Source organism: Sesamum indicum, linkage group LG3 (genome assembly GCF_026168435.1).
Source record: "Sesamum indicum cultivar Baizhima isolate 11 linkage group LG3, ASM2616843v1, whole genome shotgun sequence".
In the NCBI taxonomy this organism is placed as follows: Eukaryota; Viridiplantae; Streptophyta; class Magnoliopsida; order Lamiales; family Pedaliaceae; genus Sesamum; species Sesamum indicum.
Window position 1 is genome coordinate 14,422,804 of NC_142659.1, and position 17,975 is coordinate 14,440,778.

General features: G+C 29.7%; 3 protein-coding genes across 3 annotated transcripts; all 3 read left to right on the forward strand.

Annotated features, from left to right (window-relative positions):
- The first annotated feature begins 246 nt into the window (after window positions 1-246).
- LOC110011707 (putative polygalacturonase At3g15720) lies at window positions 247-5,807 on the forward strand. Its single transcript, XM_020692485.2, has 10 exons — window positions 247-291; window positions 1,729-1,887; window positions 2,523-2,660; window positions 3,029-3,178; window positions 3,687-3,707; window positions 4,079-4,286; window positions 4,639-4,720; window positions 5,002-5,110; window positions 5,196-5,309; window positions 5,571-5,807. The coding sequence occupies exons 1-10, from the start codon at window positions 247-249 to the stop codon at window positions 5,805-5,807; spliced, it is 1,263 nt and encodes a 420-aa protein (XP_020548144.2).
- Window positions 5,808-7,938: 2,131 nt separating this feature from the next.
- Window positions 7,939-11,747, forward strand: LOC105157590 (putative polygalacturonase At3g15720). The gene is made up of 9 exons (XM_020692486.2): window positions 7,939-7,983; window positions 8,101-8,238; window positions 8,856-9,005; window positions 9,362-9,382; window positions 9,486-9,693; window positions 10,268-10,349; window positions 10,806-10,914; window positions 10,985-11,098; window positions 11,511-11,747. Exons 1-9 carry the CDS (start codon window positions 7,939-7,941, stop codon window positions 11,745-11,747), a joined length of 1,104 nt encoding a protein of 367 aa, XP_020548145.2.
- Window positions 11,748-13,772: 2,025 nt separating this feature from the next.
- On the forward strand, window positions 13,773-17,515 carry LOC110011681 (putative polygalacturonase At3g15720). The gene is made up of 10 exons (XM_020692300.2): window positions 13,773-13,837; window positions 14,419-14,595; window positions 15,477-15,614; window positions 15,821-15,970; window positions 16,072-16,095; window positions 16,187-16,394; window positions 16,489-16,570; window positions 16,690-16,798; window positions 16,904-17,017; window positions 17,102-17,515. Exons 1-10 carry the CDS (start codon window positions 13,835-13,837, stop codon window positions 17,336-17,338), a joined length of 1,242 nt encoding a protein of 413 aa, XP_020547959.2. The 5' UTR covers window positions 13,773-13,834; the 3' UTR covers window positions 17,339-17,515.
- Window positions 17,516-17,975: the final 460 nt, after the last annotated feature.

A 17,975-nucleotide genomic window follows, 5' to 3' on the forward strand; every position in this document is an offset into this window, starting at 1 on the left:
TGTCAAAATTGAATTAAGTTTTCGCATCAATTTTATTTAACGGTAGTAGATAATGTTGATTTGTCATAATTTTCAAGGTGTAGTGATTTATAATATGAAGGATACTTCCTATTTTATTTGTAGTACAAGAATATTGAAAATAATACTGTTAGAGTTCTTTTTGGCTAATGTTTGTGTATATTAATGATATGATTTTTTTTAAAAAAATTTTATAGAAAATTTGCGCTTAATTCTCGTATACTGAAAATGAACAAAGGATACATATATAATCACAATTCATTGACAATACAGGTATATTGACTATACTATTAATTTATTGGTTTGAAGCGGGAGGACCATTTGGGAGGAAAATAAGAGAGATGATACAATTATTGTATGGGTAGTTATGATAAATGTTTTAGTTACACTAACAAAAACTACAATCAACAATCATTGCATGGTTATGGTCAATGAATATTTATTGCAACTGTTTATTTTTAACCATGATAATTATCCATGGTTAAATTTTAAATTTCTTCTCGTAATAATTACATTTACATCCCCTAATCTATAGTCTATTTACAGAAATTGCCTATGTCTTTTGCGTAATTACAAAAATCACTCCTGATAAACTAAAGCAGTAGCAGTTTTTGTTAAACGGAATCAAATCTTATGAATGCTAAATATAATTTTTCAAATTATAGAAAATTTATATGTATTATACCAAACTCATGGGAGGGAGGTATAATTATCCCTAATTCCCCCCCTCCCCCCCAAAAAAAAATCATATGTTAATTTCTCGAGAAACTTATAAACATTTCACTTTAATGTGTTTTACCAATATTTACGAATAGATTTATAATCCACCTTCAGATTATGGAAAATTCCAACAAGTATTATAAGAATTCCCGAATAAAAAAATTTGGCTCGTAAAATTTAATCTTTTGACCACACCAAAATTTCCTAATAAATTTTCTACTCCTATATATATATATATAGTTGACCACAACCAAATCCTTAGAACTGTGTAAGTTTTCTGGAATTTTCGAGTAAAAACAACCAAACAATGGTACGAAACTTAATTTATTTTTTATTTTTTTTTCTCATTTTCCTTTCAAATAAATGAACAATTTTGAGGGGGAAATTATAATTTATGTTTTTAAAAATTACACCGCCCTTTCCTGAGATTCAGTATATTACACATAAATTTTTTGTGCTTGAAAAATTAGATTCAGTACCTTAACTTTTATTTCCATCCAATAAATAGATCTCTTTGTTAGTTAAACTTCACAAAATTTGCCGAAATTAGCAAAAAATCGAACGAAAATTCATATTTACCCTCGATTGACTTATTGTAATCTGTAGATCAAACAAATCTTTTGTAGTTAAACTACTCATATATATCTCCACACACATTAATGCATGTGAGGAATATATTTTCAACCTTATAAGAGTAGTTTGATCAAAAATATTTGTTTAACCTGTAATAAATCATTAGAAAATTAATTTGGGATAAATTTAGTTTTTTATTTAATTTTTTTTTTTTACTAAAATCAGCAAAATTCATAAATTTTAATTAATGGGGTTATCTATTTATTGGATATATAGAAATAAATACTATATATAGTTTAAATCAAAGAAGATTTACGTGTGTGATTGTTCCTTTTATCTTTAGCGTGCTTCCTTAGCTTCGTTTGCTTTTTATATTTTTTTTGTTTAATTAATAGCAAGTTATTTTCAATATTGCAGGGACTCCAGGCGTATTTTCTGATTTTGTGGTGGGCATTTTGGAACTTAAGCACTGTAAGGGGCAGGGATGACTTTTATTACCCTCTGCCCCCCGAAGACAACACATTCGATGTCACGAATTTTGGAGCTGTCGGGAATGGAATGACAGATGATTCTCAAGTGATTATTATTATTTTACCCTTTTTATACTCCTTACATAAAACCTTTTGCATCATTATTAATCGTATTAAATTTTTTATTTTTAAATATCATTCAATTTTATACTATATCTAATATATATAGATAAAATTATTTAATTTATTTCTTTTTTTTTATGAGATGATTCAAGACCAATGGTTAAAACAAAATTTTTTCTTGCCATGTTAACTCTTGTCGCCAGTTATTTGATAGAAATAATAAAAATATAAAGATTTTACGCTTATAAATAAATTCGAGAGAATTTTGGTCGAAAATCGACTAATTCAAGTGTAGATATATATTGACTAATAATTCTTTTTATTTAAATTTTATATTAATTACATAATAATATAATTAACTATTATTTGTATATTTGGTTCCATCAGAATTATTATAGAATTAACACTATAATTAACATCTATCATCTGTATATCCGGCACGATCTGAACTATAATTTTAGAATTAAGAATTATAACCCCTCATACCCATATAAAGTAATTATCCACATAGATGTATATAAATTCACGTAATTAATTTAATAAATCTAATGGATTTATCCTGCACTAATTGTAATTAATTCCTATAAGCTGAAAATTTCAGTTTACTTCCTCTAACAGGCTTTCCATTCCGCATGGATGGCAGCTTGTCAGCAAATGTCATACAGTGCTAAGGTAACAGTGCCCAGTGGACAGACATTTTTGGTGTCTCGGATCGAGTTTTCAGGCCCTTGCAAACCCTACACCATCACATTTGAGGTAATTAATTTTTTTTTTTTAAAAAAAAAGGGTTAAACAGTTGAAATTTTGGTATATTTTTATTGGAGTCAATTATAATGACAGTTTTTAAGGTTAGATCAAATATACAAATACTTTCAATCGTTTATAAATTATAATTACACTTTCTAAAGTTATAATTGTAATTACAATATACACTCTCTATTTAAAGGAATTTTTTTTATAAATACCCCTGTAAAATATTATTGTAGCACCCCTCAGGGAGTATAATTGTAATTTTATAAAAAATAAGGGATGTTTTTATATTTTGCCCTACACTGGAGAGGTATGAATGTAATTTAGCCAAACTATTAATGTAAAAAATTTGATTTGGACCTATGTTGTAACAGATATTAGGCACCATTGCTGCACAACCAAAATCCAGATGGACAAATAAGAAGGCAAACGATTGGTTGAAGTTTCGTGGAGTGGACGGGCTCACGGTGGTCGGAAACGGACAAGGACTCATTGATGGTCAAGGAGATTCATGGTGGCGGCGCGTGAGTAATTTACATCCTCCCTCTATCTTGCTTCTTTAGTTTTTTTTCTTCCCCCTTCTCCAACTTGTTAAATTTTTATAATTTAATTTTATATATATTTTATTAGTCTATTTTTATTTTTATAAAATTAAAATTTTATTAACCTTCTATCCATATTATTTCAGTGACAAAATACTTTTATATACTATTAAACAATTGCTAATGAAATATACTAAATGATAAAGGTTTTTTATATATACATCACATTTAATTTTTAAAAAATTTAATACCGCCAAAAATTACACTATTAAATTGAATATTAGTAAGGCATGTGTAATAAAAATATAATTATATCGAAAAAATTATATTTATTTACGTACTGGATTTTCATTATATATGTATCATTAATAATATTGTATAAGGGGATAATTTAATACACAAATCTTTTGTTGTTAATATTGAAAACTTTTATATATTAGTGTTTCATTTTCGTGCGACTAATACGTCGTTCGGTTTTTATATTTTTCAGGTAGACGACGCACGACCGACCGTAAGTCCAACATTTACCATCACATCTGCCGATTTTGTTTTTTAAAGAAAAAAATAGTTAAATAAAAATCATAAAAGGCATACCTACATAATTAATTATATTTTTTTAAAAAAATATACATATCAATTTTTTTAAATTAATCAACATATTATTATTACAATGTACATTCAATGTACAATACATTAATATTTCTAAATCAATCAATATATTCAAAATAAATAAAAATATATATACTATTATTAAAAATATATAGACCAAATACCTACGTCTGTAAAATTTGAATTTAATCTTACCGTTCAGGCAAGACATCATTAGTAATTAATTAATTAATTATATGGATTTATTACCGGTTGTTTTGAATTAATTCTCAGGCAATGCGATTTTCTCGTTGCAACAACATTGAAATCAGGGGAGTGAAGTACAAAAACAGCCAGAAAAACCATGTCTCCATCAGCGAGTGTAATAACTCAACCGTGTCAGGCCTTCACATGACTGCCCCTCCAAAGAGTCCCAACACTGATGGCATCGACATCAGCTCCTCCACCAATATTCATATCAGTAACTGCACCATGGAAACAGGTTCCTCAATTTCTCCAATCTTTCTTATATATAGATATATTATTATTATTTATAACATTTAATCATAATTAAAAATTAATAATCGTAGTAAAAATTTATTGTCAATGGTCATGTAATAGTTGTTGACCGTGATTTCTGCGAGTGTAGCTAACATTTTTTATGATGGATAAGGTAAGTGTTTACATTGCCTTTTATTTCACCATGTTTAATAATAATTATTTATCACAACTTCAATTCATAGCCAATAATAGTTTTTCTTCTAGTGTCTGACCAGTAGCATAATTTCATGTTATACACAATGTTGATTGGCTTCACATATTATTTTTGACGTACGTATGTTTTGTCGTAAAAGGGGATGATTGTATTGCCATCAACGGGGGCACTTCATATGTCACTATATCTGAGGTTGTTTGTGGTCCGGGACATGGGATAAGGTTTGTAGTTTTTACTAACGTAACGAATCACATTCAATCGATTTGTGTGCATAATTTAAATTTATTATTATTATTATTATTATTATTATTATTTTGTATATTGAATAAAAGAGAATAAAGTGTGCATGAATACGAAAAATTATTGATAAAACTAATTAATCAAAAGAGATAATTATTTCATTAACAGAAGTTAGAGAAATAGATTTGGGATAAATTAAAGAAAATAATATATATATATATATATATATAAATTGTTTAATTTCTTGAATTACTTGTGGCAGTATTGGGAGTCTTGGGGCAAAAGGGAAATATGACGAAGTTGAAGCCATAAATGTAAGTAATTGCACTTTCAACGGAACCACTAATGGAGTTCGTATCAAGACATGGCAGGTAAAAATTTAACATCATCTATACCAGAAATTAAGGCTACAGCACTACTGCAAATATTCTTACAGTGATTTGGGTTTCCTGGTAGGGAGGTTCTGGTTTTGCCAGAAATATCAACTTTTCCGATATAAACTTCATAGCAACTGACCATCCTGTAATCATTGACCAATTCTACTGTCCTCACAGAATTTGCTCCAATCAAGTAAGCATCTTCTACAATTTTCGTGTCCTTTCAACTTAGTGGAGTTTAACAACCAACTTTGGCCCTCTACTCGATAAATTTATTATGGGATAATTGCATTTACACTCTTTGACTTATAATTTGTTTACATACAGTGATTTTATTTAAGGGAGTATTTTTATTACAATTACATCATCAAAAAATATATTTTAATTTTACAAAGAAATAACAAGTATTTATATTCTGACACATGGTGTAACTGTTGTTTGCTCCATTGACTAGACATCTGGTGTCCAAGTGAGTGATGTAACATATAGTGGACTCCGAGGAACATCCATAAGCAAGAATGCTACGGTCAGCTTCCGATGCAGCGAAACAGTTCCTTGTACTAATATCATACTTGATGATGTCGACATAAGATCCTTGGATCCAAATATTTCAACCACTGCTGTCTGTATAAATGCTCATGGTACGGCCCGTGCTACGGCCAGCCCCATTGTGGATTGCCTCTTGAACTAGAGAGTTTTTACTAGCATTTATATTGATATTCGAATTTCGATATTAATATTATTTTTATATTTAAAAAATTATAAATGATTTAATTAGTATTTAAATTTTATTATTAATATCGTTTTCGATATCCAATTAATGTTTTTTTATTTATTTTTTGTATTATTTTTTTATGTAATGCTTATTTTACCATTAGATACTAAATAAAAAGTATATTAAAGAAATAGTATTTTTATCATTTTGCTATATTTTAATCATTTTATTCATCAATATTTATAAATAATTCATTACTTAGTAATTAATTATATTACTAGTGAAATCGAAATTGCATTGTAATCTCACATAAATTCAATTTATATTTTAATTTTTTAAAAAATTGTAATCCAAAATGTTAAACTTTTGAATTCTAATTTAAGTTTTTGCAACCAAACTTTAATATTTTCATTAAATGTAAAATTTAACTTGGCAATGAATAAATATATATTCAAATCCTATATTATTATATATTAGAACAATATTTCTGCTTTCAATCTATTGGATTGAGGGACTTGACTATTAATAGAAGTTATTTAATAATAAGGTTCTTTTTTTAACATTGCAAATAGAGATAGTAAAGTATCAAGATATATATAAAAATATAATTAGATAATAGAAATAAATAAATAAAAATAATAATTGGATACCAAAATGATATTAACGATGAAATTCGAGTACCAATCTTAGCGACAAAAAAATTAATACAATATTTAATTGTCATGAATTATATAGACTAAGTGACAAGAATTTATATGTTACCAGGATAATAACATCCATAATTTCAGTATAGTACATATAATTAAGGGACAAAATTGTCACTTAATACATATAATTAAGGGACAAAATTATACTGCTTAAAGTTATCACTATAAATAATTAATAGTAAGTGAAGACAAATATTTGACTGTTACTATATTTGTGTTGTAACTATAAATATGTCACCGATTATCTCCATATAGTGACAATTTAATCCACAATTTTTATCATTAAGATTAAAATTACTATGACTTGAAACATATAATTATTGATAATTTTAATATTATCATTTAATATTTTATTACGAATATTATATGACATGCATAATACATGCAAGTTACGGAAGAAACTATGATAATTAATGATTTTAAAAACAAGTGGCAGCGCCGCATATATTCTATTGGATTCCAAAAAAATAAAATCAAATGAAACACTAAATTTTATTAAAATAAAATAAAATCATATCATATATACCAACCATCCAATTTCTAAATGCCTTTAAAACACTACGGAAAGTTGACTTCAAAATTTTGTTATGATTTTTGCTATTCCAAGAGATGAAAATCCATTCAAAATAGAATCAAATTAATAATTATTTTCTATATGTCATTAATAACGAAGATTGGAACGCCCTTTAATTAATTAATGAATTAATTGAATGTGTTAATGTGGCATTTCATGACTACCTTAATTGATCGTCAGATCATGGGACCTTTGACTGTAGAAATGTCATAAGGTTCTTGTAATCAAAATTTAATTATTTTTAATTACTTTTTTACCTTCACTGAATCTTTGTGACAGATACTCCTGCCTGTATTTATTTTGCCATGCCCAAAACCCTGCAACTATAAGTATTACTAATATAACTTTGTGTGAAGCAATTCTCGAGTGCGTTATTTCACAAAAACAAGCAAATAATGGTATGACAATTTTTACATAATTTTAGTATCGAATTAATGGTCGATTTTGAGCGGAAAAAAATAATCGGATACAAGAAAGGTTTTTGGTTTTTTATCGTTATTCGTAGTCTCGTAGCTTCTTTTATTTTAACTCATTATTATTTTTATTTAATTAATTTTTCTATAGATCACTAGTTTGACACTATTTAGTTGCATTTATAGGACACCATTTCTGTAGAAAAATAATTATTTATGCAGTTTGATTTATTTTTGGGATTGAAACTTAATTAATGTATACACTGCAGGGGTTTTCAACGTATTTTCTGATTTTATTGTGCGTAATTTTGGAATTGAGCACTACAAAGGATGCGCATGCAACGTCCGTATTTGAGGCGTATGATCATTACGGGCCGCCGGCCCCTCAACCTCAACAGACAACACTCAATGTCATGGAATTTGGAGCTGTCGGAGATGGAAAAACAGATGATTCCAGCGTAATTCAATTCATTATTAATTAGAGCAACATTTCTAAGAATTCATACAAAATTTTGACTATGCTCCATTAGTTACAAAATACTGATTCCATCATCTTGGCAAAAACTGTCTGACAGGCTTTTGAATCAGCATGGGAAGCAGGTTGCCGGAATGGTTCAGGCAGTGTTACCATAAGCGCACCCAGTGGGAAGACATTTTTGGTCTTCCCCATCCAATTTGGAGGCCCATGCCAACCCTACAACATTACCCTTGAGGTAACATTTCATTTTTTTTTTCTTTTGTTATAAATTATAATAATATTCCATGGAATTAGGTCTAATAACATAATTACTCCATATTCGTCGTACCTTTAAGACTGTAATTGTAATTATAAGTACACACATTATTAAAGAGCAGTGAGTGCTTTTGTAATTGGACATATCCTCGAGATGTACAATAAAATATAATATTAATGACAACTGTTTTGATTGAACACCAACATAATTGTTAGTGTTAAAATTATGTGTAAAGTTATTACTAAAATAATTAGTGACGACACAAATACAATACACGTATTACTAACTAATTGTTTCCAGAGACAATTTTGTGCACAGCCTGCTGACGCTAATTATTGTTAATAATAAATTTAACAAAAATAAATACAACTATTAAATCTACAACGTTCATGGTCATGAGAAAATGAAAATTTTTGTCATTAAATATAATAATTATTGATAATATTAAAATTATCGCTTAATTTTATTGTTTAAGTGACACGTGACCTCACAACATGGACTATTGATATTTTTATTGTTATATTTAAAAAAAAAAAAAAAAAACAAAGATTGTTAATGTTGCAATGAAATAAATTTGGGAAATATGTTTGGGACAGATATTAGGAAGCATAGTTGCTCCACCAAAAACAGAATGGAAGAGTAAGACTGCAAGTTCATGGCTTAAGTTTCGTGGAGTTGAGGGGCTTAAGGTGGTCGGGAATGGACAAGGATTAGTTGATGGACAAGGAGCTTCATGGTGGGGCCAGGTTAGTACTTACCACACTCAGTCACTTGTTCACGAACATCTATATTTTATCTGTCTGTACTCTTTATTTTCACTTCTTTAATTTTCTATTTTTTACTCATATTAAAATTATTTCTACGACCCGTCAACTAATTTTTAATATCTAATATGATTAAGATATTAATATTAAAAAAATTATCCTTCCTAATAATTTAAATTTTTTAGATAAAATAATCATTTAATATAAAATTAAAATCAAACCAAATAAGAGGTTGTCCTAAGTTTCACATGCAAAATCGATATGTAAGGAGGCTTATTAAAATATTAATATTAAATTATTTGTCCTCTCTTAACGTACTTCCATCCCTTTTGTTTCAGGGAGACGACCCGAGACCAACCGTAAGTCCAACACTTATATCATAATTTATTACAATTAAAATACTTTTTTTTTTCTCTTAAAAAAAGAAAAAACCTAAATTTCATGTAATTTTTATTTTTTCAGGCAATGGTATTTACTGATTGTAGGAAGGTGGAAATAAGGGGATTGAAACAAATAAACAGCCCGAAATTCCATCTCTCCATAACTCAAAGTAGTAACGTAAGCATTTCAAGCAATCACATAATCGCCCCTGCAAGCAGTCCCAATACCGACGGCATTGATCTCTTCTCTTCCACAAATGTCCTCATTCAAAACTCCACCATCCAAACAGGTCCCACTTCCACCTTTTCTTTTCTTTTTTATTTTTTTCCAATTTTTGAATTGATTTTTTCTATATATATAAATCTGGATCACATCTTGTATTGTACTCAACAAATATATATATATCATGCTACGTGTATCGGAAATATATTATTATTTATTTTGAAAAATAAAATTTACAGTGAGCATATGCATGCGGTAAATGCCGTGCAAGATGCAATACGAATTAATTTGCGATAAAAAGATATAATAGGGATAATTACGTAATTTTATATTCTTTATCTATGGTTTATTTATTGAAGTCATCTTGGTTGTTGTGTAATCATAAACCACCCATGACAGCTAAAAAAAATGAGTAGTTTGGGGTCTTTAGAAGGTATATGTGTAATTTTTTGAAACATCAGGTAATTAGTGTAAATTAAGTTGACGTTTCTAAGAAGTGTATGTGTATTTTCTTAAAATACAAATAATTTTATAGATAGACTATAGGTTATGGAGTGTAAATTTAATGAGCCAATATAATATTAATCCGGATGTGGATTTGGCTTCATGAATTTGATCCTATGTATGTTTTGTCATAAAAGGGGATGATTGTATTGCCATCAAAGGAGGCACTTTCAATGTTACTATATCCGAGATAGCTTGTGGTCCTGGACATGGAATAAGGTTCGTAAATTTTGGTGTTACATATATCTATATATATGTGCTACTCCCTTGTTTTAGGGTTAGGTTCCGATCATTTGATTTGGTACGGTAACAACTGAAAAAGTAAAAGTTTATATATATATATATATATATATATATATTGTGGTAATATTCTTTTAAGTCGGAATGATATTTAATATATAAATGCTATGTATAAAACTTGCATTATTTGTATCTTTAAGAAAATATTTTATTTTCAATGTGTGTATAATATATTCAACAATATTTCGTTCAATGCGCTCGAAAATAACATGGGTTCGGCCTAATTTTAAAAATAAATCTTATTTTAGTGCGTCTCAGAAAATAAAACAATCATAGCAATAAAATTGGGACAGAGAAAACAAAAGACTCTTTTTTCCCAACCTCGTATGATCTCTTCTACATATCAATGGTTTAGTTTTATCTTTGTTTTTGCAGTATTGGGAGTTTAGGGCAGAGTGGAAAATACGACCAAGTGGAAGCGATAAGAGTAAATAATTGCACTCTCAACGGAACTACAAATGGTGTAAGGATCAAAACATGGCAGGTAACAATCATAAACATTTTAGACAATCAAACTACAACTGTATACATATTCTTACAGTATCTTCATGCAGGGAGGTTCTGGGTTTGCCAGAAATATCCATTTCTCGAATATAAATTTTGTGGCCGCCGACCGCCCCGTCATCATCGACCAGTTTTACTGTCCTCACAAAAAATGCAGCAATCATGTTAGTATTTTTCTCGATGCTCGATAATTTTTTCATTCGAATAAATGGGTGTTTTCAATAACTTCTGCTTCTACGGTTAAATAAGTTGCAGAGAAAATTCAAGTTAAACCGTAGTAAAAATTGAAAGTACTTGAAAACAAAACTTAAAAGTGAAAAAGAGTAAATAAATAAAGTTTGAGTGTTTGAAAAAATAATTTAATACCTATAATTTACTAATATCTAAGATGCATAAGTTAGATAGAAAATCGTTTATAATTTTTGATTTAAAAAATAATTTAGTTTAAATAATTTAACAACAGACACTATAAAATTAAAATATTATTTTTACATGACTTTTAATAATAAATATTTAAATCGGATGCAACGCCTCCGACTAATTTATTAGTTAATTAATTTGTTGTGTATTGATCAGACGTCTGGTGTCAAAGTGAGTGAAGTGACATATACAGGACTGGTAGGAACATCTTCCTGCAAGAATGCTACCATCAGCTTCAGGTGCAGCAACACCGTTCCTTGTACTAATATTACACTTAACGGCGTTGACATAACATCAACCGATCCTCGCAATTCAACCACTGCGATTTGTCTGAACGCTTATGGAACGGCTCAGGATACCACCAGCCCCGTTGTCGACTGTTTGATCAAGTAGTTTCAGATTTGGGCGCACAACGTTGGATCATTATGGTACCAGCTAGGAAGCTGTTTGATGACAATCATAATATTTTTTTTTTGTATTATTTTTTTATTGTAAGAAAACATGAAATGTTAATTGTCAATTAATGACATATATATATATATATCGATTGTTCTTCTATTTATGTCGAGAGAAAAGGTGGTGATATGCAAACAAACTTCTCTTTCAATGATCGTGCAGTGGTAGGGATGAAATTATACAAATCGAATTGAGTTAAACACATTATTATTCAAATTTGTCTGAATTATCATCGAGTTTGAATGAGCTTTAGTTAAATAAAATGCAAGTTGGACCTGAGTTATTTGATATTTTTAAATTTTTCTTTTTTAATAATTGAATCGAGTTCAAGTTGAACTTACAAATTTAGCGAACGAAAACATAGGTTTGCATGAGTTAAATAGAGCAATTTTGATGAAGACAAGTAACTAATATATAGTTTTCGAATTTTAATGAAATAATCTTGGATAGTTAATGAACATCGAGTCATGATAATCTTAAGTATAAGTATTTGAATATATTAATATATAGGAATGATGTAATTAATTACTTTTTGTGCATTATATGTGAACAGTTTATAAAGTATTCTTATATGCTAGATATTAGTACCTAATTAATGCAATCCAAAACAGGATGACTAAAATTATAAAGATTGATATTCTAAATTATTTTGACATTCGAATTATACTCATTTTTATACTTTATTATTTATTTTTATTTTTATTTTTATTTTTATCGATTTACCATCTCAACTTTGTAAAATTTACACTTTGTTATATATATTTATTTTTTCGTCGATTTTTTTACCAGAAAAACATCACGTGCACTATAAATATGATATTTAATGGCAATGTATGAGTAAGATATTACATGTGCAGTGCATATGATATTTTTTACAACAACTCATACAATCTAGAAAAGCTCTGTTCTCTCACAAAATTATTTCTTTTCTCTCTCCAATTACATATTTGTTCTTCTTTCATTTATATATTTTTCTTTATATGTTGAAACACTTATATTAATTAATTTTTTTTTGTATTTTTTAAAAATGCTTTTTAATATTAAATATTTGGATTTATATGAATTATTTATATCTTTTTTTTAAAAAAAAGTTATGCAGAGTATCGATTATGTGAGTTGACAATGTGGGGTGATGGTTATTCCCCCAACAATGAATGACAAGTCAGAGAAACTTATAAGGGTGGGAGTGGACATGAAATGAAACATCATCGTACATACAGTTGATTAAGACCAAAATTGCTTCTCACTTTGACAAATACTATCAACATTTCTTTCTTTTATTTAACAACCGTTGTTTCTGTAGACGTACTCAATATATTAATCATAGTTAAAATTTATAAAAAAAAAATATTTTATTTAAAGTTAAAATTATAACAAATATTAATTAACTCTGATAAAAAAATAAGTTTCCACATTGAATTTACTTGATCACGAAAAAATAATTATTGATTGTGACATGATCTGCGGTATGTTCTTATAAGAAAGAAAGTAATTTATACATCACCCGTCAATAAATACCACTTGATATCTCAATAATACTATTCTGAAACCCCACAAAATCCGTGCATCGTAATCTTAGGTTAGGTTCAACGAAATTAAAACAGCTCTGATTACTACTTACAAATGTCATAAAAAAATCATTTATTAATTATTAATTAATTACACATATGTTCTTGGCGAGACAGCAATATCAACTTAATTATAGTTAGGGCAAAAAGAACTAAATGATGTTGTGCTTAAAGAAGATGTCAAAATCCATGAAAACAAAGGAAATAACGAATTTAGATGGAAAGGAATTGACCAACACTTTTCGATTGTGTTTTACCAACTTTCTAGACTTGAAATTTCAGACCACGAGTCCTGTTAGTGTCCCATTACCTAATAACCCAAATGGCTAACAACATTAAATTCTTGCCTCCACATTCACTATATATTTGTCCTCCCATTGCCTCAGATTATTGCACTACTACTTAGTTATTTTAAGAAGAGTTTAAGGTGGTGGTGTTCAGAAACCTCATCCTACAATGGTACGAAAACAGATGACATTTTTGTTTAATTCAAATAGATAATTCAAGTTTTTCTTGCCTAATTACCTTTTTTTCTCTTGTTTCATTTTTCTCTGTCATCTTTTTAGAGTAAATTACATTGACATTTCAGAAATATCTAAGTCTAGTTATACAAATACACCCAATGAGAAGGTGTCATCGTTCAGGGGTGTTTGAATAAGTTTTCGCCTCTATGATGGTGTTGATGTAAATGACAATTACAACTTTGAAAGAGTGTATTTGTAATTTTACAAAAAATACGGAATACGTTTATATAATTAGACCTAACCTTATGAGGTACCAATATAATTTATTCATTTTTTATTAGTAAAGTTTAGTTCGAAAAATTACGAGCGTCTCTCTATTTTAACAATAATTGATTGTTTAACTTATTTCAAATAACAAATAAAAGACGTAATTTTGTATTTTATGGAACTAAAAGCATCACCTATCATAATTGTGGTACCAAAAAAAATTCTGACCTTATTTTATATGACTAAAAAAACATTTTACTCCTCAAAACTTATCTAATCTTTTTATTGTTTCTTTTTTTTTTTTTCTAGGAAACTTTTGCTCAAATATTGGTTTTATGGTGGGTTCTACTGGGTTCAAGCATGGTTAGTGAGGGTCATCGCAGTGCCTTAAATGGGCATAATCACACTCCGTCCACCCATTCCAAGACTACTCACGACGTCACAAACTTTGGAGCTGTCGGAGATGGAAATACAGACGATTCTAAAGTAATTATTATTATTATTATTGTTTGCATCTTTGAATACTAGTATGTTAATATTCTTTTTCATGCATCTTCCTAATAAGTTGGCAAATTATTATTATTTTTTTAATCACTGTGAGTTAAAGAGTACATATGGTACTTGAGGAACACAAATAAAAAATTATCCCTTTTTATTTTTGGATGAAACCGATTGAGTTGTACGCGTTGTGTTTTAGATTATTAGTCCATTTGTGAAAAGTCGAATCATTTAATCATAGTTTTGAAATTTTTTATATTGCGAGATCTTTAAATCCTAGTATTTATTGCTTTATTTCAGATTTTTCAGTTAGATTGGAAAAAAATATTTAAATTATTATAGTTGGACACTTGCAGTTGAGAAAATAGTAAAATTCACCGTTAATTTAGTTATTGTTTTTAGTCATATCGATGTATTGGTTGAATTGATATATTACCCAATTTATTAAAATATTAATATAATCATGTATATAATTACCACTTAAAAAAAATAATATTAATATATTAGTAATACCTTTCTGCAAGCTCTAGTACAAGAATCAAGGACTTATAGACCATCAATCCAATATATTATATTTTTTATTTACAGAAACACTCAAAATTCGTATTTAAAACCCCGACAGAAAATCTTGAATCCAAATCGTTGCACTATCCTGAACTTAAAACCATTGAACGGTCCTCACCATTTATCTGAATTCTTGTAAAGGAATCCCAGGAGTCACAACTGAGATCTCACCATGATATAGTATTATACTATATCTTCTTTGTCCTAATATATGTTTTTATTACAAAAAATCTACTAACTGATTTGGGTTAGCTTGTCATGATTCCTTTTAACTCTAACATTTTTCCTCCAAAAAACCTTAACAGGCATTTCAGTCAGCATGGGAGGCGGCCTGCAAGAGAAAGACGAACAACGCCAAGGTAACGGTACCAAGTGGGAAAACATTTTTGGTCTCTCCAATCCAATTTGAAGGTCCATGTACATCAAATTCCATTACATTTGAGGTAAAGAAAACATCCCTTTCAAACAAGCCAGTAAATTTAACTTTGTAAACGCTTCCTTCTGTATGTGAGCTTATTTTCACTCTTTAAATGTAAGGAAAATTCCATACATTCTAAACTTTTACGATAAATTAGTGTTGCATCACATATTACACTTCGTTTGTGTGTGTATGTGTGTGTGTATTAATATATATAATGTGTATATACAGATCTTGGGAGACATTGTTGCGCCTCCAAGATCAGCATGGACGAAGAAAAGTGCAGATGAATGGTTGTCCTTTCATCGGGTAGACGGGCTTATTGTGGCAGGGAGTGGACAAGGAGTGATTGATGGTCGAGGAGAATCATGGTGGACACATGTGAGTTCACATTCTCTACATGGAATATTTCGATTTCGCATACAAAATTTAACGCAAATTATTGTCTGGCTTTTGACACTCTTCTGTTCCATCTGTTTCAGGGAGACGACAGAACGCGACCTACTGTAAGTAATTCAATTTCTGCTTCAGTTCCTCTTGATATTACTTCACAAAATCAAGATCCTAATGCCCCATTAAATTATGAAAATTTCAAAGGCGCTCCGGTTTTCTCACTGCAATGAACTTCAAGTCAGAGGACTGAAGCATAGGAACAGCCAAAAGAACCATGTTTCCATAAATGGATGCAACGGTGCAACCATTTCAAACCTGGACATAAGGGCCCCTGCAAAGAGTCCCAACACAGATGGAATTGACATCAGCGCTTCATCCAATCTTCATATTCACAACTGCCTCATGGCAACTGGTACACATTCCTATCTCACTCCCCTTTCTGCGGTGCAATTTATGCATGATAACGCTAATCAGTCTGATAAACTATCCTGTCAATGTCATAAAAGGGGACGACTGTATTGCCATTAATGGAGGTACTTCAAATGTAGACATATCCAATATAGCATGTGGTCCTGGACATGGAATAAGGTGTATTTCTCAACCCATTCGACATCTAACAATGTAGCAGTATTAGTTAACACGTTTTCCTTAAGTTGGCATCATGTTAATTTTTTATTGAGAAAGATCTTTTGCATGTCTTTCTGCAGTATTGGGAGTTTAGGGAAAGATGGACGGCATGACGAAGTAGAAGGAATAAGCATAACTAATAGCATCTTTACTAGAACTGATAATGGAGTGAGAATCAAAACATGGCAGGTAAACAACTCAAAAGCTGAGCAGAATCACATACGTAAAAGTCATTTGTAATGCATCTTTTAAGGTATAGAGATTAACCTGTGATTCTTGGTTCTTCTTCTACAGGGAGGTTCCGGATTTGCCAGGAACATCACCTTCTCAAAAATAACCTTCGTAGCAGCTAATAACCCTGTTATCATTGACCAGTACTACTGTCCTCACAAGAAATGCGCTAATAAAGTAAGCAACTATAGTTCCAGATCAGAACTGTGCTCTTTTTCACTCCTTTTTCTGCTAATTATCTGTTTATCTCCCTTCCATCAGACATCTGCAGTGAAAGTTAGTCATGTGAGATACTCTGGACTCCATGGAACATCAATCTGCAAAAATGCTACGATTAACTTCAGCTGCAGCCAAACCGTTCCCTGCACTGATATCGTAGTGGATGATGTAGACATAGAATCAGTTTATCCAAATGATTCAACTACTGCCCATTGCATCAATGCTCATGGGACAGCAGCTCATGCACTGCACCCAGCTATGGACTGCCTAAGGAACTAAAGCTGTGACACATTTTGATCAGATACGCTTATCAACCACTAGGCTGCAGAAGAACAACAACGTTAGACTTGTCTCCTTAGGTTTTCACTTGCACAAACTCTCCCAATTTGTATTACTTCCAAAAGATTTTGAGTAAATATAGTTGAAATCCAAATACAGTGGCATTTGCTTCTTTTCCATAGTCTACTTCAGATAAACTTCTGAGGTCATTCAGTTATTTGTCTACTGCCTCCATGTATAATAATTAGTTCTATCTCCCATCCAAGAAGAATTAACTGAAGTAAGAAATGAACATGAAAAGGGTTCAGTATTTTTGACATCCATATGGAGAACAAGGAAAATATCCCCTTTAAAGTTGTAGTTCTATCAATTATCAAAGTAGAAATAGCAACTGACCAGTGGAAGTCTTGATATTAGATCTTTTATTTCATACACAATCTTCTGAAACTGCCACATTAATATTAGCCTCTCAACCCTTCTTGTGAGAAAAAGATTAGCTAAAATCTTAAGCATATAACAAAGCAATTATTAATTTGAAATGCACTAGTTTCCTATCATTGTAAATGAAGATGGTAATAGTTAATCCAAATGGGAAAGTGACATGAAAATAATACCACATGAGGAGAGTTTAGCGCCA